This window comes from Panthera pardus, unplaced genomic scaffold (genome assembly GCF_024362965.1).
Source record: "Panthera pardus isolate Hobbes unplaced genomic scaffold, ASM2436296v1 HiC_scaffold_16, whole genome shotgun sequence".
Lineage (NCBI taxonomy): Eukaryota > Metazoa > Chordata > Mammalia > Carnivora > Felidae > Panthera > Panthera pardus.
The window spans coordinates 58849086-58872010 of record NW_026526721.1 but is presented as its reverse complement, the minus strand read 5'-3'; the positions used below and the strand labels follow the sequence as shown (position 1 = coordinate 58872010).

The 22925-nt window shown below is 37.3% G+C and overlaps 1 protein-coding gene across 3 annotated transcripts in view; it reads left to right on the top strand.

Moving 5' to 3' along the window:
• Positions 1-22925, top strand: part of LOC109266391 (cell surface glycoprotein CD200 receptor 1-like) — a 147343-nt gene that overhangs the window by 38030 nt on the left and 86388 nt on the right. The window contains exon 1 of one of the 3 annotated variants that reach the window (XM_019448370.2): positions 16221-16327. The exons of the other annotated variants lie outside the window; for them this stretch is intronic. Within the exon in view, the coding sequence (XP_019303915.2) occupies positions 16264-16327 (64 nt within the window). The 5' untranslated portion in view covers positions 16221-16263. Of the gene's footprint in view, positions 1-16220; positions 16328-22925 lie in introns of those variants that run through there. 3 annotated transcript variants of the gene reach the window in all.

Genomic DNA, 22925 nt, shown 5'->3' with positions numbered 1-22925 from the left:
AAGAGAGATCCTTTCTCCACATCCTCGCCAACATCTGTTGTTGCCTGAGTTCTTAATGTTAGCCATTCTGACAGGTATAAGGTGGTATCTCATTGTGGTTTTGATTTGTATTTCCCTGATGATGAGTAATGTTGAGCATTTTTCATGTGTTGGTTGGCCATCTGGATGTCTTCTGTGGAGAAGCGTCTATTCATGTCTTTTGAATTAAGACACTGGATTTCTTCACTGGATTATTTGTTTTTTTGGGTGTTGAGCTTGATAACTTCTTTATAGATTTTGGATACTAAACCTTTATCTGATATGTCATTTGCAAATATCTTCTCCCATTCTGTCGGTTGCCTTTTAGTTTTGCTGATTGTTTCCTTCGCTGTGCAGAAGCTTTTTTTTTGATGATGTTGCAGTAGTTCATTTTTGCTTTTGTTTCCCTTGCCTCCGGAGACGTATTGAGTAAGAAGTTGCTTGTGGGCAAGATCAAGAGGTTTTTGCCTGCTTTCCTTGAGGATTTTGATGGCTTCCTGTCTTACATTGAGGTCTTTCATCCATTTTGAGTTTATTTTTGGGTATGGTGTAAGAAAGTGGTCCAGGTTCATTCTTCTGCATGTTGCTGTCCAGTTTCCAGCAGCATTTGATGAAGAGAGTGTCTTTATTCCATTGGCTATTCTTTCCTGTTTTGTCAAAGATTAGTTGGCCCTAAGTTTGTGGGTCCATTTCTGGGTTCTCTATTCTGTTCCATTGATCTGAGTGTCTGTTCTTATGCCAATACCATACTATCTTGAAGATTACATCTTTGTAGTACGTCTTGAAGTCCAGGAGTGTGATGCCTCCAGCTTTGGTTTCATTTTTCAAGATTGCTTTGACTATTTGTGTTCTTTTCTGGTTCCATACAAATTTTAGGATTATTTGTTCTAGCTCTGTGAAGAATGTTGGTGTTATTTTTATAGGTATTGCATTGAATATGTAGATTGTTTGGGTAGTAACGACACTTTAACAATATTTGTTCTTCTATCAGGAGCATGGAATCTTTTTCCATTTTTTTTTTGTGTGTGTCTTCTTCAATTTCTTTCATAAGATTTCTATAGTTTTCAGTGTATAGATTTTTCACCTCTTTCGTTAGATTTATTCCTAGGTATTTTATGGGTTTTGGTGCAAATGTAAATGGGATCGATTCCTTGATTTCTCTTTCTGTCACTTCATTGTGGTGTATAGGAATGCAACCGATTTCTGTGCGTTGATTTTATATCCTGCAAGTTTGCTGAATTCATGAATCAGTTCTAGCAGTTTTTGGTGGAATCTTTTGGGTTTTCCATATAGAGAATCATGTCATCTGCGAGGAGTGAAAGTTTGACCTCCTCCTGGCCAATTTGGATGCCATTTATTTGTGTTGTGTGATTGCAGAGGCCTAAGACTTCCAATACTATGTTGAATAACAGTGGTGAGAGTGGACATCCCTGTCTTGTTTCTGACCTTAGGGGGAAAGCTCTCAGTTTTTCCCCTAGTGAGGATGATATTAGCATTGGGTCGTTCATATATAGCTTTTATGAGCTTGAGATATGCTCCTTCTATCCCTACTTTCTTGAGGGTTTTTGTCAAGAAAGGATGCTGTATTTTGTCAAATGCTTTCTTTGCATCTATTGAGAAGATCGTGTGGTTCTTGTCCTTTCTTTTATTGATGTGATGAGTCACATTAATGTTTTCAGATATTGAACAGCCCTTCATCCCAGGTATAAATCCCACTTGGTCGTGGGTGAGTAATTTTTTTAATGTATTGTTGGAGCCGATTGGCTAATATCTTGTTGAGGATTTTTGCATCATGTTCATCAGGGAAATTGGTCTATAGTTCTCCTTTTTAGTGGAGTCTCTATTTGGTTTTGGAATCAAGGTAATGCTGGTTTCATAGAATGAGTTTGGAAGTTTTCCTCGAGTTCTATTTTTTGGAACAGCTTCAAGAGAATAGGTGTTAACTCTCCTTAAATGTTTTGGTAGAATTCCCTGGAAAGCCATCTGGCCCTGGACTCTTGTTTTTTGGCAGATTTTTTGATTACTAATTTGATTTCTTACTGGTTATGGGTCTGTTCAAATGTTCTATTTCTTCCTGTTTCAGTTTGGTAGTATATATGTTTCTAGGAATATTGTCCATGTCTTCCCAATTGCCCATTTTATTGGCATATAATTACTCATAATATCTCTTATTATTGTTTTTGTTTCTGCTGTGTTGGATGTGATCTCTCCTCTTTCATTCTTGATTTTATTTATTTGGGTCCTTTCCTTTCTCTTTTTGATCAAACTGGCTAGTGGTTTATCAATTTTCTTAATTCTTTCAAAGAACCAGCTTCTAGAACCAGCTTCTGGTTTCATTGATCTGTTCTACTGTTTTTTGTTTTTTGTTTCTTGTTTTTTTTTTTTTTTTTTTGGTTTTGATAGCATTAATTTCTGCTCTTATCTTTATTATTTCCTGTCTTCTTCTGGTTTTGGGTTTTATTTGCTGTTCTTTTTCCAGCTCCTTAAGGCATAAGGTTAGGTGTGTATCTGAGATCTTTCTTCCTTCTTTAGGAAGGCCTGGATTGCTATATACTTTCCTCTAATGACTGCCTTTGCTGTGTCCCAGAGGTTTTGGGTTGTGTTATCATTTTCATTGACTTTCATATACTTTTTAATTTCCCCTTTAACTGCTTGGTTAGCCCATTCATTCTTTAGTAGTATGTTCTTCAGTCTCCAAGTTATTTGTTACCTTTCCAAATTTTTTCTCGTGGTTGATTTCGAGTTTCATAGCATTGTGGTCTGAAAATATGCACGGTATGATCTTGAATCTTTTTGTACTTACTTAGGGCTGATTTGTGTCCCAGTATATGATCTATCCTGGAGAACATATCATGTGCACTGGAGAAGAATGTATATTCTGCTGCTTTAGGATGAAATGTTCTGAATATATCTGGTAAGTCCATCTGGTCCAGTGTGTCATTCAAGGCCATTGTTTCCTTGTTGATTTTTTGATTAGATGATATGTCCATTGCTGTGAGTGGGGTGTTGAAGTCTCCTACTATTATGGCATTACTATCGGTGAGTTTATGTTTGCGATTAATTGGTTTACATACGTGGTTGTTCTCACATTTGGAGCATAAATGTTTACAATTGTTATGTATTCTTGGTGGATAGACCCCTTGATTATGATATAATGCCCTTCTGCATCTTTTGATACAGTCTTTATTTCAAAGTCTAGATTATCTGATGTAAGTATGGTTACTCCAGCTTTCTTTTGTTGACCATTAGCATGATAGATGGTTTCCATCCCCTTATTTTCAATGTGAAGGTGTATTTAGGTCTAAAGTGGATCTCTGGTAAACAGCATATAGATGGATATTGTTTTCTATCCATTCTGTTACCCTATGTCTTTTGATTGGAGCATTGATTCCATTGATGTTTAGAGTGAATACTGAAAGATATGAATTTATTGCCATTATGATGCTTGTAGAGTTGCAGTTTCTGGTGGCGTTCTCTGGTCCTTTCTAATCTTTTGTTGCTTTTGGTATTTATTTGTATACATATATATATACATATGTATATGTGCATGTATTTGTGTATATATATATATTTGTATATATACATATACATTTGTATATATACACATATGTATATGTATATGTATTTGTATATATATATATATTTATATATATATACATATGTATATGTATTTGTGTGTGTATATATATATACAATATATACATGTATATATATATATATATATATTTTTTTTTTTTTCATTTCTTCTCCTCTCAGAGAGTCCCCATTTAAAATTTCTTGCAGGGGCTGGTTTAGTGGTCACAAACTCCTTTAATTTTTGTTTGTCTGGAAACTTTCTATCTCTCCTTCTATTTTGAATGACAGCCTTGCTGGATAAAGAATTCTTGGCTGCATATTTTTCTGATTCAGCACACTGAATATATCCTGCTACTCCTTTCTGGCCTGCCAGTTTCTGTGGATGGGTCTGCTGCAAACCTGATCTGTCTTCCCTTGTATGTTAGGGACTTTTTTTCCCTTGCTGCTTTCATGATTCTCTCCTTGCCTAAGTATTTTGTGAATTTGACTATGATATGCCTTGTTGATGGTCAGTTTTTGTTGAATCTAATGGGAGTCCTCTGTGCTTCCTGGATTTTGATGTCTGTGTCTTTCCCCAGGTTAGGAAACTTTTCTGCTATGATTTGCTCATGTAACCCTTCTGCCCCTATTTCTCTCTCTTCCTCTTCTGGGACCCCTATGATTCTGATGTTGTTCCTTTTTAATGAGTCACTGATTTCTGCAATTCTTAAATTGTGCTCTTTTGCCTCCATCTCCCTCTTTTTTTCTGCTTCATTATTCTCTACAAGTTTGTCCTCTATATTGCTGATTCTCTGTTCTGCCTTATCCATCCTTGCTGCTGTGGCATCCATCCGTGATTGCAGCTCAGTTATAGCATTTTTAATTTCATTATGACTATTTTTTACTTCTTTTATCTCTGTAGAAGGGGATTCTAATCTATTTTTTACTCCAGTTAGTATTTTTATTATCATGATTCTAAATTCTGGTTCAGACATCTTGCTTGTATCTGTGTTGGTTAAATCCCTGGCTGTCATTTCTTTGTGCTCTTTCTTTTGGGTGAATTCTTTCATTTTGTCATTTTGAAGGGAGAAAGGGCATTAATGAGGTAGAAAAATTGAAATTAAAAAAATTAAAATTAAGAAAAATATTAAAATTAAAAAATTAAAAACACACACACACTCAAAAATAGAATAAATGATGCTAGTTCCTAGGTGTGTTTTGGTCTGGGTGTTGAAATTGGTTTGACAGATCAGAGAAAAAAGGGGGGGGGGAGGAAATCATTCGAGATTTTGAGAAAATGAATACACTGAAGTATACTAAAATGAGATAATGGGAGTAAAATAGAATTTGAAAAAAATTTACACAAAAGTAAAGAATATAGTAGAAAAAAGTTAAAGAAAAATATTTTTAATAACAATTAAATATAAAAATGATTTTTTTCCTTTCTGTTCAAGAAAAAGAAAAGAAAAAAAAGAGAAAGAAGAGAAAAAGAAAAAAAAAGGAAATCATTTGAAAATTTGGTAAAGTGAATATACATAGTAGACTAAAATAAAATGATGGAAGTAAAATAGAATTTGAAAAGTTTACATAAAAGTCAAAAATATAGTAAAAAAATTGAAGAAAAATATTTTTAATAGAAATTTAAGGTAAAAATGAAGTTTTTCTCTTTCTGCATTCAAGAAAAAAAGAAACGAAAAAGAGAAAAAAGAAAAAGAAAAAGGAGATCATTTGAAAATTTGAAAAAGTGAATACACTGTAGTAGACTAGGATAAAATGATAGAAGTAAAATATAATTTGAAACAATTTACACAAAAGTAAAAAATATAGTAAAAAAATTAAAGAAAAATATTTTTAATAAAAATTGAAAATAAAAATTAATTTTTTCTCTTTCTGTATTCAAGAAAAAGAAAAGAAGTGAAAAAGAAAAGAAAAAAAAGAAAATTGAATAGATGGACCCTCTAACAGATTGAAATAGGACTGAAGTTACTTCCTTTTCCTCTAGAAGTCAGACTATGAAGCACTTTATAGTCCATAAACTAAATAGGCATTGAGACTTGTGTTCTTGAAGAGTGAGGTTGCCCCAGTTGGGCGGGGCTCAGTGTAACAGCTCTGTTCTACACCAGGTGGCGCTGCTAGCCTACTGGGGTGGAGTGTTGTGGCGTTCGTGGGTGCATATGAACATGCGCAGGAGCAGTGAACATGGCGTTACCCAGCTACCCAGTCTCCAGTATCAGAACTCTGTTCTCCCCGATCAGCAATTGTACACCCATCCTCTGTCTTAAGCTTTCATCCACTCCCCACTTTGTCACTGTCCGTGACCAGGCCCCAGGCAGTACCTCTCTCCCGAGTTTTGTCTGAGATGTGGCTGTTTTCCCCGGCCCCTTACTTCTGAAGGACTGTGGCTTTGACCTATTCCACCCCTCTGTGGGAGGGTCTTACCGAGCAATGGCTGAAGGAGCAATAGCCAAATGTCAGCTGTACCCAGGAACACTTGCTTGACCCTGCTGCTGCTGGTGCCTGGAGACTGAGGCCAGGTGCCAGTCCGCCCCAGAAAAAAATCGTGAGATAGTGTAGCAGCAGCATTTTAGGGATTATGGAAAATCACAACACACATCTGGCACCAGGCTTCACCCTTAATGACCTTGTTCCAGCACCAGTGAAGGTGGCCATTTTCTGGGGTCTGCCGGGACCAGGTGGCTTCAACAGTCTCTACCAAATGTCCTTCCAGCAGTGGAACCGCTTTTCCCTCTGTAGTCTGAAAACCTCCCAGACCCCACTCTGCTCCTGGGGATTTGCCCTTCCCACCAGAGCACCACCAGGTATCGAGCTGCAGAGTTGCAGACTTTGCGCTCCCCTTGTTTACAGTCTTAATGGAATTTAAACCCTCTCCTTTCTCTTTTCTCCTTTTTTAGTTTAGTCCCTGTGGCTGTTTCCAATTTTCCACTTTCTCTCCAGCTGCTTTTGGGGAGGGGTGCTTTTCCTGTATTCTCCCCCCCATCTCCATCCTCTCCCTGCCCTCAAAAGCACCTCCCTTCCCACAGCTTCTTGCTCCCCAAGTTCACCGTTCTGTGCTGCGTATCTGCTGAATTCTGTGGTTCAGGCCGTGCAGATTGTTGTGTTAATCCTCCAATCAGTTTTCTAGGTGTGCAGGATGGTTTAGTCTTGGTCTGGCTGTATTTCATGGATGTGAGACACACAAAAAACTTCCATGCTGTTCCACCATCTTGGCTCTTCCTCCTCTTGAACATTTCTTGTAGTGTGGTCATCAGGTGATAAATTATTTCAGAGTTCCTATGCCCCCTAAAGCTTATTTTTCCTCCTTGTTTTAAGTTATATTTGCTGCTTATAGCATCCTAGATATCAGGTTTTTTACTTTTTTTTTTAAGTTTATTTGTTTATTTTGAGAGAGAGAGTGTGAGCGTGTGTGCGAATTTGGAGGAGAGGCAGAGAGAGTGGGTGGGAGAATCCCAAGCAGACTCTGCACAGTCAGCAGGGAGCCAGATGTGGGGCTGAACTCAGGAACCACGAGATTGTGACCTGAGTCAAAATCAAGAGTTGGATGCTTAGCCACTGAACCACCCAGGTGCCCCAGGTTTTTTACATTTTGTTGCTCCATTTTCTCTTCACTTGCATTGCTTCCTACGAGAAATCTGTGATTGTTTTGACATACTTCCTGTTTGTCTTTTTTCTCTGGCTGCTTTTTGGAATTTTTTGTGCCCCTGGTTTTAAGCAATTTGATTACAATGTGCTTTGGTGTAGTTTTCTTCATACTTCTTTGTGCCTGGGATTCTTTAAGCTTCTTGCATCTGTAAGTTTGTACTTTTTAACAAACTAGAAACATTTGTTTCACTATTATTTCCTTAAAAATTTTCTGTCTCCTTTTCTCTCTTCAGTCCTTTGGTTATTCCAAATATATACATATATACATATAACTAAATGTAACTAAAGGTAACTAAATCTAAACAGTTATTTTCCCTCAGCACTTTGAAGATATTCTATTTATTTTGACCTTCATTATTGTTGTTAAGGATCCTACTCTTGATGCTTGGGTGGCTCATTCGGTTGGGTGTCTGACTTTTGATTTTGGCTAGGGTCATGATCACAGCATTGTGGGATTGAGCCCCATGTTGGGCTCTGTGCTGTGCTTGAGGTTCTGTCTCTCCCTCTCTCCATCTCTTCCTCTCTCCATCTCTCTTTATTTCTAGGAAAGAGAAAGAAAGAAAGAAAGAAAGAAAGAAAGAAAGAAAGAAAGAAAGAAAGAAAGAGGGAGGGAGGGAGGGAGGGGGGAAGAATTCTATTGTTGGTACAAGTGTTATTCCCTGGTAAGTAATCTGTCTTGTTTTCCTAACAGTTCTTAAGACATCTCTTTGTCATGAGTGTGTTGTAGTTTCACTGTTGTGCATCTAAATACAGATTACTTTTTATTATTCTGGCTTAGGATCTGCTCTGTATTTGAAGATTCTGCTTTTTTTTAAAATTCAATACTGGAAAGCTCTTAGTTATTATTTCTTTCAACATTAAGTCTCATCATTTTTAGCTGTTCTTTTCTTCTGGAAATCTAATGAAGTCTTTTCTATCTTCCATGACTCAACATATGTTTCATATTTTCTATATTTTTGTCTCCTGTGTAGTATTTTATGTATTTTTTTTTCATATGTCTCTTAGAGACCACAAATTCTTCCTCACTTCTGTCTAATCTACTATTTTGTCTGTTCATGGCATTTTAACGTTTATCAAAATTAAATTTCATTGTTTAAGTTCTATTCAGCTTCTTTAAGTCTCTTTTTATGTTTGGATATCACTTTGAATTTGTATAAACATGTGAAAATAATTATTCTGTAAATATGTTTCGTATATTCTATAAATTTATCTGACTGTTATAATACATCTTTTTGTATGTCTTTTTACTTTCTTTCTTTTGTCATCTTCTACTATGGCTATTTGTCTTGATGTTCTTTTTGTTTTTATAATTTTGGATTGCAAACTCACATTTAACTAACCTATATCTGTGGGTATCATGTGGAATCTGGAATCTTGGGGGAGGGGTTTCTTCCAAAGAGGATTTACTGTCTTGGGATTGCTATGAAGATGGGAATAGTGTATTGCAATTTCTAGATTATAGTTTCTTAGATAACACAAGTTAGATAACACAAATTCAATCCCTAGACCCATGTGAAGGCAGTGTAGTAACACATTCATGGTGGAAATCTTTCTATTGTTCTTGTAAGACATAAGAGTATGACAAGTAATTTCTCATTTTTTTCAAATAATAACTTATTTAAACTTTATCCTGTCTTTATTTAGTGGAGGGTACTCTCAGTTTCTACTTACTTTTCATGGGCCCAGTGTTCTGCTCTCTAAATGGCTCTTAAAACCCTAGCCTCTAGGTTCCTAATACCTCTCTTGACAGTTTTTGGGTTATCTCAATCTTTCCACTCCATATTTGCTGACTTTCAATGTTGATTCCAGAAGTTCTCCTTTATTACTTGTGAGCTTAGTTAAACATTAAAAACTTATTCAAATTTCAGCCCTCATTTTGATGTTTTTAATTATAGATTTTTTTCAGAGTACATAATTAGTAATATTTCCAGAAATAGAAGTCCTAAATAGAACTAAAATCAGATCCTTCTTTAAGTGTATTTCCTACATTAGATCTAGTTTTTCAGCAATCAGTTGTTAGTAACATGAAGATATATAAAAGCATGAAATATACTGACAATGATAAACATATAGTCAAATTCAGACTATTCTAACACTGTTAATGCTGGTATGTAAATCATGTAACTCTAGTATAGAGATGAACAGACAAAAGGATTCAAAGTTACTATAGCTATGATAATATGGTAATGGATACACAATATAAAGAGATGTAACTTGAGACATCAAATACTTAAAATGTTTGGGAAGCAGTAAAAGAGTAGAGGTTTTATGTAAGTAAAGTTAAATCGTCATCAGCTTAAAATAGACTGCTATAAATATGTTTTATATAAACCACATGTAACCACAAAGGGAAAACCTCTAGTAGATACATGAAACATAAAGAGAAAGTAATGAAAGAATAACAATATGGACACTCATCAAATCACAAAGAAAAACTGCAAGAGAGGCAGAAAGGTACAAAGGATCCACAAAACAACTAGAAAACAATAAAAGTACAGTTTTAAGTCTTTACTTTTCAATAATTACTTTAAATGTTAATGGATCAAGTTCTTCAATCTAAAGACAGAGAGTGGCTGAATGGATTAAAAAAACAAAATCCAACTGCATGCTGCCTGTGAGACTCACTTCAGCTTTCAGGATACACATAAGCTGAATGTGATGAGATGGGAAAAGATATTCCACACAAATGGAAACCAAAGGAGGGCAGGGGTGACTATGCTTATATCAGATAAATAGATTTTAAGATAAAAATCTTAATAAGAGACAAAGAAGGTCATTATTTCATGATAAAGGGGTCAGTTCTTAAGAGGATATAACAATTATAAATATGTATGCCCCTAAATATATTAAGCCAATACTAACATATCTGAAATACAGCAATACAATAATTATAAGAGACCTCAATACCCAACTTAGGGTATTGTAATACCCTTAGGAAATTAAAAGGAAACACTGAACCTGAACTACACTGTGGCCTAAATGGACCTTACAGACATATACAGAACATTACATCCAGCAGCAGCATACACATTCTTTTCAAATGTACACGGAGTATTATCCAAGATAGATCACAAGTTAAGGCAAAAACAAGTCTTGTCAAATTTAAGACGTTTGATCATATCAACTATCTTTTCCAACATGGTGGTATGAGACTAGAAATTGATAACAAGAGGAAAATTGGAAAACTCACAAATATCTGGAAATTAAATGCACACTCCAGAACCAATAATATGTAAAAGAATAAATCAAAAGGGAAATAAAAAAGTATATTGAAGCAAGTGAAAATGGAAACACAATGTACCAAGACTCTTAAGGAGCAGCAAAAGAAGTTCCAAAAGGGAAGAGAGAAAACAATAACCGTCGTATTCACTGGTGAAAAGCTGCAAACTTTCCCCTAAGATCAGGAGAAGACAAGAATGCCCACTTTTGCTACTTCTATTTAACATCATACCAGAAGTTCTACCAGGACAATTAAGCAAAGAAAAGAAATAAAACATATCCAAATTGCAGAGGAAGACACAGAACTATCTGTTCACCTAAGACATGATGTTATATATGGAAATTCCTAAGCATACTACCAAGCCCCACCCCCAATACAATTAGGGCTGATAAACAAATTCAGCTAAGTTGCAGAATACAAAATCAAAAGCAATATACAGAAATTAGTTGTATTTCTATACATTAGCAATGAACAACCTGGAAAGGAAATTAAGAAAACAGTTCCATTTACAATAGCATCAAAAAGAATAAGATATTGAGGAATAAATTTAGCCAAGGAGTTGCAAGACGTATACACTGAAAACTAAAACATTGCTGAAAGGAAGTAAAAAAAGATATAAATAAATGGAAAGATTTCTTATATTCATGGATTAGAGACAATATTGATAAAACAGCAATACTCCTCAAAGAGATTTACATATTTAATGCAATCACTATCAAAATCCCAATGGCCTTTCCTGGCAGAAATGGAAAATCCTCTAATTCATGTGGAATTTCAAGAGACCCCAAATAATAAAACCAATATTGAAATATGAGAATAACTGACATTCACAATTTTAAAACTTCCTACAAAGCAGGGGCACCTGGGTGGCTCAGACGGTTAAGAGTCCAACTTCAGCTCAGGTCATGATCTCAGTGTTCATGAGTTTGAGCCTGGCATCAGGGTCTCTGCTGACAGCTCAGAGCCTGGAGCCTACTTCCGATTCTGTGTCTCCCTCTCTGCCCCTCCCCCACTCACCGGGAGCTCTCTCTCTGGCAAAAATAAACAAACATTAAAAAAAAAAAAAAAAAACCTTCCTACAAAGCTTTAATGATCTAAACCATTTGGTTTTGCCCACAGCATAGGCATGCAGATCAATGGAAAATAATTCAGAGTCCACAGATAAAACCATCCTTTTATGGCTCATTAATTTTCAACAAAAGTGCCAAGACAAAATGGGGGTAAGAATAATCTCTCCAACAAGTGAAGAAACTGGATCACCACCTGCAAAAGAATGAAGCTGGATCTTTTTTTTTTTTTTTTAATTAAAAAAAAAATTTTTTTTAACGTTTATTTATTTTTGAGACAGAGAGAGACACAGCATGAACGGGGGAGGGGCAGAGAGAGAGGGAGACAAAGATTCTGAAGCAGGTTCCAGGCTCTGAGCCATCAGCCCAGAGCCCGGCGCGGGGCTCAAACTCACGGACCACGAGATCGTGACCTGAGCTGCAGTCAGATGCTTAACCGACTGAGCCACCCAGGCGCCCCTGAAGCTGGATCTTTATCTGACCCCATATTCAAAAAATAACCCCAAGTTAACCTCCTCCTCCTCCTCAGTGCGTTGTCATCAAAGTCATACATCATCAGTTCATTTAAGTTCTGCGAAATTTGACTAAACCATTCTAAAAGAATTCAAAGTTTATATATTTTTTGAGACTGTATTATAAACTGTATCTCTACCATTTAAAGTTGTATATTGAAGAATAGTTCAGAATAATTTTTTGGCAATATTCTCATGTGCTGTGAAAAGATTAAGTATATTTGTTCCTTTAAGAAATAATGTTATTGAGGCACCTTGGTGGCTCAGTTGGTTGAGTGTCCAACCGTTTATTTCAGCTCAGGTCAGGATCCCAGGGTCATGGGATCAAGCCCCACACTGGGCTCCGTGCTGAGCATGGAGCCTGCTTAATATTCTCTCTTTCTCCCTTAGCCACTCACACACACACACACACACACACACACACACTTTAAAAACATAAGATACATTTTTAAAAAGATAAAATTTTAAAACAAGGGAAGAATGCTATCAGAAAATTTTTGAGCATCATAAGGTCCATAAAAACAAATAATGCTCTAAAATGATGACATCCAATATCTTATTTGTCATCCAGGAGAGATGGTGTCTACTTAAAACGTGGCCAATCAGTTGAGATGTAAGATGTGGCAAACTGTCTTGGGAGATGTGCTGAGGATATGTACAACTGGCCTGCACACATTCCTGCAATGGTAGGAATGAAAAATGGCACTATTAGTTTGGAAGAGTATTAGTTTTCTAGGGCTGCCTCAATAAAGGACCAGAATCTAAGTGGCTGAAACAACAGAAATGACTGTGTCACAGTTCTGAAGGCTAGAATTCCAAGATCATGGTGTCAGCAGGGTGGGTTCTTTCTGAGAGCTATTCGAGACAGATTTTTCCATGCTATCTTTGTTCAGTTTTGAGGCCCTGGCTAGAGGCAGTTAGTTCCCCCTCTGGAGCACTTGATTAAGTCCCCATCCCAACCACTTCCTTATGAGGGATCCCACTCCAGAGTGCTATCCAACATGCACCTACCCTGATAGCCCCAGGACCCAAACCTAGACCACTAGGGAGAGTCCTTGTTCTCTGGATCCCATGAAATCATTCCAATTAGCCAATGCATGGGAACCCAGGACACCAAGTGAACTCCACTCCATCTGCCATACAAAAGCTTCTCCCTACAGTTCTCACTATTACCAGAACAGAACCTGGTTCATCCTCTGTGTGGCCAAGCATGGCAGCCATCTTTCATTTGGAATTATAGATAGTTTGCCTTTCATCTACCTGAGTGTCATTGTGTTGTGTCCCATCATCAAAAAAAAATCTTTGATCTTATAAAACATTGGCACTGTGGGCAAGATTGCATGGCCACAACTGCTTACTCTTGCATAGCTTCTTGGGGGTCTGCTCTTGCCTTACTAATTTATTCCAAATCACCAGGAGAACAGCTTGGGAAGTGTTGCCTGTTGGTAAGCTTGTGCTTTAACTTGCAGCTTGCTGCTGTGTCTGCTGGTGGTTTCCATGTGTCTCCTTACCCAAATCTTCTTGGTGTTGGAGGATTAAGAAAAAACAAACAGTCCTAAATGGCTAGACTCCACTTCCTGGATACAATTAGTGCAATAGGAGCAATAGGCCACATGGGTCACACTTTCCAGGTCCAACCTTAAGTTGTGTTTTCAGTCTGCTGTAGACTGTGTATTTGTGTCTCCCTCACCCCAATTTTTGTATTGAAGCCTGTTTTTCCAGTGTGATGGCATTTGGAGGTGGAGACTTTGGGAGCTGATTAGGTTATAAGGACATAGCCTTCATGAGTGGGAGGAACGTCCAGAGAAACCGCAGAGAGCTAGCTCATCCTTTCTACCATATGAGGACATAATGAAAAATTGGTCTACGAACTAGCAAGCAGATTCTCAGCAGACACCAAATGTGTTTGGCGTCTTGTTCTTAGACTTCCCAACTCTAGAATTGCAAGAAATAAATTTCTATTGTTTATAAGTCACCCAGTCTATGGTGTTTTGTTGTAGTAGCCTGAAGAGACTAAAATAGGGGCATACACACTCTGATGCAATAAGCAATCAGTTTAAATTAATCAATTAATTAATAAGTAAATAAATTATGTCACAAATTAAGTTAGACAAAACAGGATGTTGTGGCCTTTAATTAAAACAGTTAATATGGCTCAATGTAGGTTAAAATAGGTCCTTTAATGATTGAAACATTCTATAAGACCTAATCAATAATTACGTGATTATTCCCACTGGGCCCCCATTTGACACCTCAATTGCACCTGTTCTAAAACATGCAAAGAATAAATGGTGCCTCAGGGTAGCTTATTGCAACCTTAGTGCCAGTGCTGCATCCATTAAAACCCACATGCCCCAAATACAACATTATTAAAATTAGTAATGACATCTGATACGTTTTACTCAGTGCGTATTTCAGCAGTCTTTGAGTTTGCCGTCATCTCTAAAGGGGCACAATACACCTCTACTGGACTTCCCTTGGATGATCTCAGCAGCCCTGCTGTCACACTCAGGCTTTGCAGGCAGGATTTTAACTGCATCCACCTTTCCCCACAAACACAAGTATGATATTACATTAATAACATTTTCATCCAAGGAGTTTTGTTTAAGATACTCACTAAGGACATACAAGTCCAACAACTTTTAATCCCTTTTGGGTTCTGGAGGCAACAGATTCTCATTTACTAATTTTACTTAATCTCCCTGATGCTGCTAAAAACAAATGACCTTACATTAACACTCATCCCCAATAAAAGGCAACTGTTTAGGGCAACTTATGTACTCAAATACCCCAAATAATCAAGATTAAAACTGACGTAGAGATCAATGGGTCAATTTTAATACAGTTCTTAATTAAAAAAAATATTGTCTAGGTCCATTTTTAAGGCTCTGTCTAGAGGAGTCAGTTCCCCTTCCTGAGCAACTGATTAAATCATTTCCCACACCAATTTCCCTTATCTGGGCTTTCCCAGTTCAGGCCCCAGGACTAAGTACCAGACAACTAGGAACAGGCCCATATACAGTTATGCACAGGAACCTGGAAAAGTATTCAAGTTAGCCTTTCTGGGAGCCCTTCAAACCTAACTCCACCCCACTTGCCATGCATTTGCTGCATTCTACAGCTCTAGCTTGGTGTTACACTGTCTATGAGGGCCCTGTGTGGTCCTCTGTGGCAGTCTTCTCTTTTTTGGAGCTGTAAGTAAGAAAGAGTTCTGCTTCTCATCTATTCAAATGTTTTTTGTGTTGTGTCTCACCATCAAATGAATCTTGAAATCTTCTAGAGCAAGAAGAAAGAATGTGTTCCTTGCTTCTCTCTTAGCTTCTGGTGGTGTGCTGGAAATCTTTGAAGTTCATTGGCTTGTGGAGGGTGTGCCTTGATCTCTGCCTTCATTTCTACATGGCATTCTCCATGTGTGTATGTGTCCAATTTCCCTCTTTTTGTAACGACACCAGTCATTGGATTAGGGTTTAACCTAATCCTGTGGCCTCATCGTAACTAATTAGATCTGCAATGACCCTGATCAAAATAAGGTCACATTTGAGTAAATGAGGGTTAGAATTTCAACAGAACACAATTCAACATAATAGGAAGCCTTCATTAATCCACACATTATCTCTATCCTATCTGTGGCCATCAATTTTAATTTTTTGGTATGTACCCAAGAAAGTAAAGGCCTAAGTAAAGCAAAAGATATGTACAAAACACAAATGTTCACAGAAGCTTTAATTGTATTATTCTTGAAATGGAAAATCCAAGTACACAGCAAAATAGATGAATAAATTATGGCATGGTCAGACCAAAGAACAACTACGTGGCATTATAAAAATAAACCATAGAAAGAATTTCATTTTTATGGAGTTCAAAAACTGGCAAAATGGTGATAGAAGTCAGAGTAGAGTTTCTCTCTCGGGAAGGGATATTGACAGAGAAGGAACAGGAAGGAAACTTCTTGAAGAGTGGAAATGGTCTTACCTTGGTTTTGGAGGTGACTATCTAGGTGCATACACGGAAAAATTCATGAAGCTATCCACTAAAGATTTGTGCATTTTACCATGTGTAATTTATGCTTCCCAAAATGCTACTTTCTAAATGAATTGCTACATAATTCATTTTGTCACTTCAGTACTTTGCAAGAACCAATGAATTATAGGTGTTGGGTTTTTTTCTTTATCACTCAACAAAACTCAGCAACATTTCCCGTTCGTGGCTAGTCCGTGGCTAACCGCTCCAAATGCATACTCAAGGGAGAATGTCAGTTTTGAGGGTACTGATCTCCATCAATATCATGGTGTCTGGTAAGTCTTATGCTGTGACATTTTTTTGCAAAAAGTAAAGATATTTTCAGTAGTGACAAGGAGGCCCTTTAGCCACTCGTAAAATGGTTTGTAATTTGTCCTAGTGGCAGTGATAAATTTGTTTATCATCCAGTAAACCTTCTGATCTACCGTATGTCAATGATGCACTGACTAGTTGTCCGGCTGAGTCCAGAGTAATGTGGAGGCCCCTGAAATGGAGTGAAACTGAACTTGTGTGACTAGATAGATGTAGTGTTTCCTCCAGTGTTTCGGTGTGCACTTTTATTGTCTCTGAATTCTCGTTTTTTGGACCTTATGTTTGTTTGTGTGATTATTGTTTCTCCTTTGATATTTCTAGTATTTCCAGCTCACAGGCTAAGAAAGAAACCCTAACTTTCTATTTGGGATTTTTAAATTTTAAAATAGAGGCAAAAAGTATATGGGGAAAATTTGTTTCAGAAAACAAGGATCAGAGAACATAAGAATATAGTAATGATTATCGATTCAAAGTCTCTGATTTCAACCTCACACCAGAACAAACGGAATGTTATCCCAAAGCATGAACAGTAGAACAAATGAGTGGAGGAGATAAAATTAGAGCAGACTCAGGCAGGTGGAAACAAACTTTTGAATCCGTCCTGTCTTTCCTTCCAATGATCTGAAAGAAGTTCCAAAACATTCTGAGCAACACTGGCTTCCACATTTCCATATATGTCCAGTTAAGTGTGAGGAAAACCAGTTCTTTAGAGAAAGAAAGATGGGAATCTAGGGCCAGGAAAGATGAAAGAAATTGGGAGGGAGGGAGGGAGGAACATTTGGGAAGAACTCAGAAGACAGTGAATAGCAGATTTGACTCATGAAAAATCACTAGAGAAATACTTACATGTGGCAGGAAACAGATGGCAACAAAAAGATGTAATTGAAAAGAGTAATTAAACATGTTCATGTAATTGACTCCATTACATATTTGGAGGGGAAAAACCGCAACATTAAAACATGTATTTGATAAAATTAAACATCCATTTAGTATAAAAAGGTGTTTGTTTGTTTGTTTGTTTGTTTGTTTTTTGCTGTTTGTATTTTAAGACTTAATTTTTTTCAGTGCAATTTTATGTTTACAGCAAAATTGAGAGGAAGGGGCAGAGATTTCCCATATACCTCACCTCCTAACCCCACCCAGGCACAGCTTCTATTTCATTATCAACATCCCCTCCAGAGTGTTACGTTTGTTACAAGTGATGAACCTACCCTGACACATAATCATCACCCCAAGGCCATAGTTTACATAGGGTTCATTTCTCGGTCTTGGGCATTCTATAGGTTTGAACAAAAGTACAATGGCCTGTATCCATTACTATAGTACCATACAGAGTAGTTTAACAGCTCTAAAAGTCCTCTGTGTTCTGTGTATTTATCCTCCCTCCCCTCTAAACCATGGCAACTGCTCATCTTTTTGGAGCCTCCACAGTTTCTGCCTTTTAATGAATATTTTATAGTTGGAATTATATGGTATGTAGCCTTTTCATAGGCTTTTTTCACTTAGTAATAGGTATTTCAGTTTCCTCTTTGTCTTTTCATGGCTTTATAGGTCATTCTTTTTAGCACTGAACAATATTCTGTCGTCTGCATAATTCTAATTTATTAAAGCCATTTACCTACTGAAGGGCATCTTGGTTGTTTCCAAGTGTTGGCAACTAAGAATAAAATTGTTATTAACATCTGTGTGGGGGACTTTGTGGAGACATAATTTTCAACCTAACTGGGTAAATACCAAGGAGTGCTTTTGCTGGATCGTTTTGTAAGAGTGTGTTCAGTTTTTTTTTTTTTTTTTTTTAAATACTTATTTATTTTTGAGACAGAGAGAGACAGAGCATGAACAGGGGAGGGCCAGAGAGAGAGGGAGACACAGAATCTGAAACAGGCTCCAGGCTCTGAGCTGTCAGCAGAGAGCCCGACGTGGGGCTCGAACTCACGGACCGTGAGATCATGACCTGAGCCGAAGTCGGACACTTAACTGACTGAGCCACCCAGGCGCCCCGAGTGTGTTCAGTTTTTTAAGAACTTGTCAAACTGTATTCCAAAGTTGCTGTAGCATTTTGCATTCCCACCAGCAATCAGTGAGTCCATGTTGCTTCCTATACTTGCCAGCATTTTGTATTATTAGTGGTGTAGATTTTGGCCATTCCTTGTGAATTACTGTCACTCATTTCACTTCTATATAAATATACTCTATCCAATTAAACATATATAAATATATTTATATAGTTACATATTAAATATCTATATACTATATACAACATAAATATATATTCAAAGAATATATTATTGCTCTTATTATTTTGAATAAAATGTCTGTTGGATCAATTAAGAAAAAGAAAAAGAAAGCTTTTATTTTACATTCTCTTATTCATTCTCCAATTGTCTTTCTTCATTAATGTAGTTCTGAATTTCTGACTTATATTATTTCCTTCTCCTTGAAGGACTCTTAACATTTCTTACAAGGCAGGTCTACTGGAAGCAACTTCCCCCAATTTTTGTTTGTTTGAGAAAGTCTTTTATTTCCCTTTCACTTTTGAAGGGTAACTTTGTAGGATACAGAATTCTAGGGTAGTGGGTTTTTTTATTAACATTTTTAATATTTTATTTCATTCTCTCTTTGCATGGTTTCTTAGGAGAAGTTGGATATAATTCTCATCTTTATTTTTCTATGAGGTGTTTTATTTCTCTGGAGTTTTCTCAGATTTTTTTTATCTTTGATTTTCTATAGTTTGAATATGATATGCCAGGTCAAGTTTATTTCCCTCAGATTTTTTCTTGTTTTGTATTTTCCCAGCTTCCTGGAACTTTATTTAGTATCTTATAGTAACTTGGAGAAACTCTAAGTCATTGTTTCAAAAATTTCCTCTATTTTTTTTCTCTCATTCTTCTTTCTTTTGATTTTTCTATTACACATGTTTTACACATTTTGGTAGTTGTCCCACAGTCCTTGGATACCTGTTGTGTTTTTTTTTTAATTGTTTATTCTTTTTTTCAGTTTTGGAGGTTTCTATTGATATATTCTCTAGCTTAGAGATTCCTTCCTCAGCCATATCCAGACTATTAATAAGGTCATCAAAGACATTCTTCATTTCTGTTAATGTTTTTGATTTAATTTTGCCAATTTTGCCTCATGTATTTTGAAGCTGTTACTAGGTATAGAGCCATATCTTGTTTCATTGTACCATTGTTTTACTTTATTGTACCTTGAAGGTATCATGGTTTTTACAAGTTGAAGGTATGCCAAACGTGCATTGAGTACATCTATCAGCACCATTTTTCCAACAGCATTTGCTCACTTTGCGTCTCTGTGTCACATTTTGGTAATTCTTGAAATATTTGAAGCTTTGTCAGTACATTATATTTGTTGTGGTGATCTGTGATCAGTGATATTATGTAATTGTTTTGTGGTGTCACTAATCATGTCCATATGAGATGGTGGATGTAAGTGATATGTGTGTGTGTGTGTGTGTGTGTGTGTGTGTGTGTGTTTTGGCTCTTCCCCCATCTCTGTCTCCCTCTCATCAAGCCTCCCTCACACAACAATATTGATAGGTCTCCATAAGACACAACAATATTGATATTAGGCTAATAAATGACCCAATGACCTCTAAGTACTCAAGTGAAAGGAGGAGTTGCATATTTCTCACTTGAAATCAAAAGTTAGAAATGATTCATAAGCTTCGCGAGGAAGGCATGTTGAAAGCTGAGACGGGTCAAAAGCTAGGCCTCTTGTGCCAGCAGTTAGCCAGGTTATGAATGTGAAGGAAAAGTTCCTGAAGGAAATGAAAGTGCTATTCTCATGAACGCACTAATGATAAGGAAGTGAAACAACTTATTGCTGATAAGGAGAAAGTTTCAGTGATCTTGAAAGAAGACCCACACAGCTACAGCATTTCCTGAAGCCAAAGCCTAATGCACAGCAAGGCCCTAACTCTCCTTGATTCTATGGAAACTGAAGGAGGTGAGGAAGCTGTGAAAGAAAAGTTGGAAGCTAGCAGAGGTTGGTTCATGAGGTTTAAAGAAAGAAACTGTCTCCATAACACAAAAGAGCAAGGTGAAGCAGCAGGTGCTGTTGTAGAAGCTGGAGCAAGTTATCCGGAAGATGTAGCTGAGATAATGCATGAAGGTGACTACACTAGGGGCACCTGAGTTGCTCAGTGGGTTAAGCATCCGATGTTGGCTCAGATCATGATCTCATGGTTTGTGAGTTTGAGCCCCATGTCGGGCATGTGCTGACAGCTCAGAGCCCGGAGCCTGCTTCAGATTCTGTGTCTCCCTCTCTGCCCACCCCTGTTTGTGCTCTGTCTCTCAAAAATGAATAAGTGTTAAAAAAAAAGTGACTACACTAGAGAACAGATTTTTAAAGAGACGAAATGGTCTTATATTGTAAGAAGATGTCATGACTTTCTGAAATTCTCCCTTTCTTGTATCCTGTATGTTTGTTTTTTGCTATAGTTTTCCAGTTTTAATAAGCAGTGAATCAATGAGTAAATTGAACTCTTTTGTATTATCCTAATCTGCCTAGCTATTTTTGGAGGAGTGGGGTGTGGGGGAAGCATATATTTCTTGTTTGTGTTTTAATTTTCCTTTTATTTCTTTAAACATCCTCACCACATTTATTTCATGCCCAGTGTTTCATGATTCTACTATCTGAAGTTCTGAATCTTATTCTTCTCTTTAGGAATAACAGATGGCAGCTAATAAAAATAATATTATTTGACTTTATGGTTCCTTGTTTCTTCCTGTGTTTTGTAATTTTGAAATGTCAGCTCAAAATTGTGTGGCTTTGAGTCTGAAAACTGGTTTGAACATAAAAACCTGGTGAAGGATCATGATTTTCCATTATCACAACTAACCCCAGTTCTTACTCACTGCTATGGACTGAATGTGTCCTCCAAAACTCTTATGTCAAAACCCAATCTCCAATGGGATGTCCTTTGGAGGTGGAGCCTTTGGGAGGTAACTTTGTCATGAGGATAGAGCTCTCAGATTAGTACCTTTATAAGAAGAGACCCAAGAGAGCCTGCTTTTTCTCTTTCTCTCTCCCTCTGCCACTCCATGTGAGAATACAGTGAGAAGACAGCTGTCTACAAGCCAGGAAGTGGGCTTTCATTGGACATCATGTCTGCTAGTACTTTGACTTCCAGCTTCTAGAACTGTGAGATAAAGTGTTTGTTATTACGCCATTCTTTGGTATTTTTGTTGCAGGAAGCAAAACTGATGTAAGACACCCATTTATCCTTGATTTATCCTTGATCTGGCCATATAAGGCAAACCATACCATCTTTGGCTGCCCTTCTCTCTTACCCTTAAGAACGTTAAGATTTATCTGGCTTTTGCCACAGATCTTTCAGGTCAGAGCCTCTTGGTTGTCATTCTGGCCTCGCTACTGTTTATGATTATGTACTTTGCCCCTGACTATTAAGTGCTGTCACCTTGTCTTGGTATTGCAGAATCCTATCACCCTCTCTGTGGCCAGCCCCACACTTTCCCACAGATGATGGGAACCTCCCTAGATAGTGTGCATGGATATCAGCAGTCTGGTGATTTGGGAGAAGGCCCACAACCCTGAGCACTTCAGGGAATTTCCCTCGTGTAAATAAAAAGGAGGGTTTCAGAATTCTGTCTGCTTTTGTGGGATGGAGAGAAGACACAGAATCCTAAGACTTCCACCTCAAAAGGAACCTCGGGAATGGAGAAGGTACCTCCTTAGGAAAGGTCTGAGAGACCTCCCAGAATCTCCAGCTGGGCTGACAGGTGAATATCTTTTTCTGAAGAAACCAGGCAGTAAAGATGGCGGGGGTGGGTGGGGGGGTGGGTGGGAGGGGTGGGTGGTGGTGACAGCTCCTTCAAGTGTGAAGACACGAGCAATGCAAACCTTTCAAAACATTCAAGGAAACATGACATCACTAAAAGAACAATATCAAGCCCCAGTGGCTGATCTCAAAGCAATGGAGCTCTGCATGCCTGACAAAGAATTCAAAAATAGTTTACTTAAGGAAGCTCAGGAGAACACAGTTTGACCCCTAAATAGAATCTAGAAAACAATCTATGAGCAAAGGGAGTGTTCAAAAAAAGAGGTAGAAATCATGTAAAGGACACAACGGCAAATTTTATGCAAAGACTACACTGAAAAATTCAATCAAGAGTTCCAACAGCAGAGTCATCAAGCAGAAGAAATAATTAGTGAACACAAAGACATAATTTGAAATCATCCAGTCAGAGATAAAAAACAAACCAGCAGAAAGAATGGAAGTGAGGGAAGAAAGTCTCGGGATGTTATGAAACACCAACAAACCAAGCAATATAGGCATTACTGGAGCCCCAGATAAGCATAAAAGAAAGGAGCAGAAAGCTTATGCAAAGTACTAATGAGAGGCAATCTCCTAAATCTGTGGGGAATGAACATCCAGATCCATGAAGACCACAGAACTTGACTGACTGTAAAGAAATCTGCACTAAGACACATTACAATCAAATAGAAAAGAGAAACTTTTGAAAGCAGCAGAGGAAAAGTGAGTGGTCGTATATAAAGGATGCCCAGATTTCTCAGCACAGA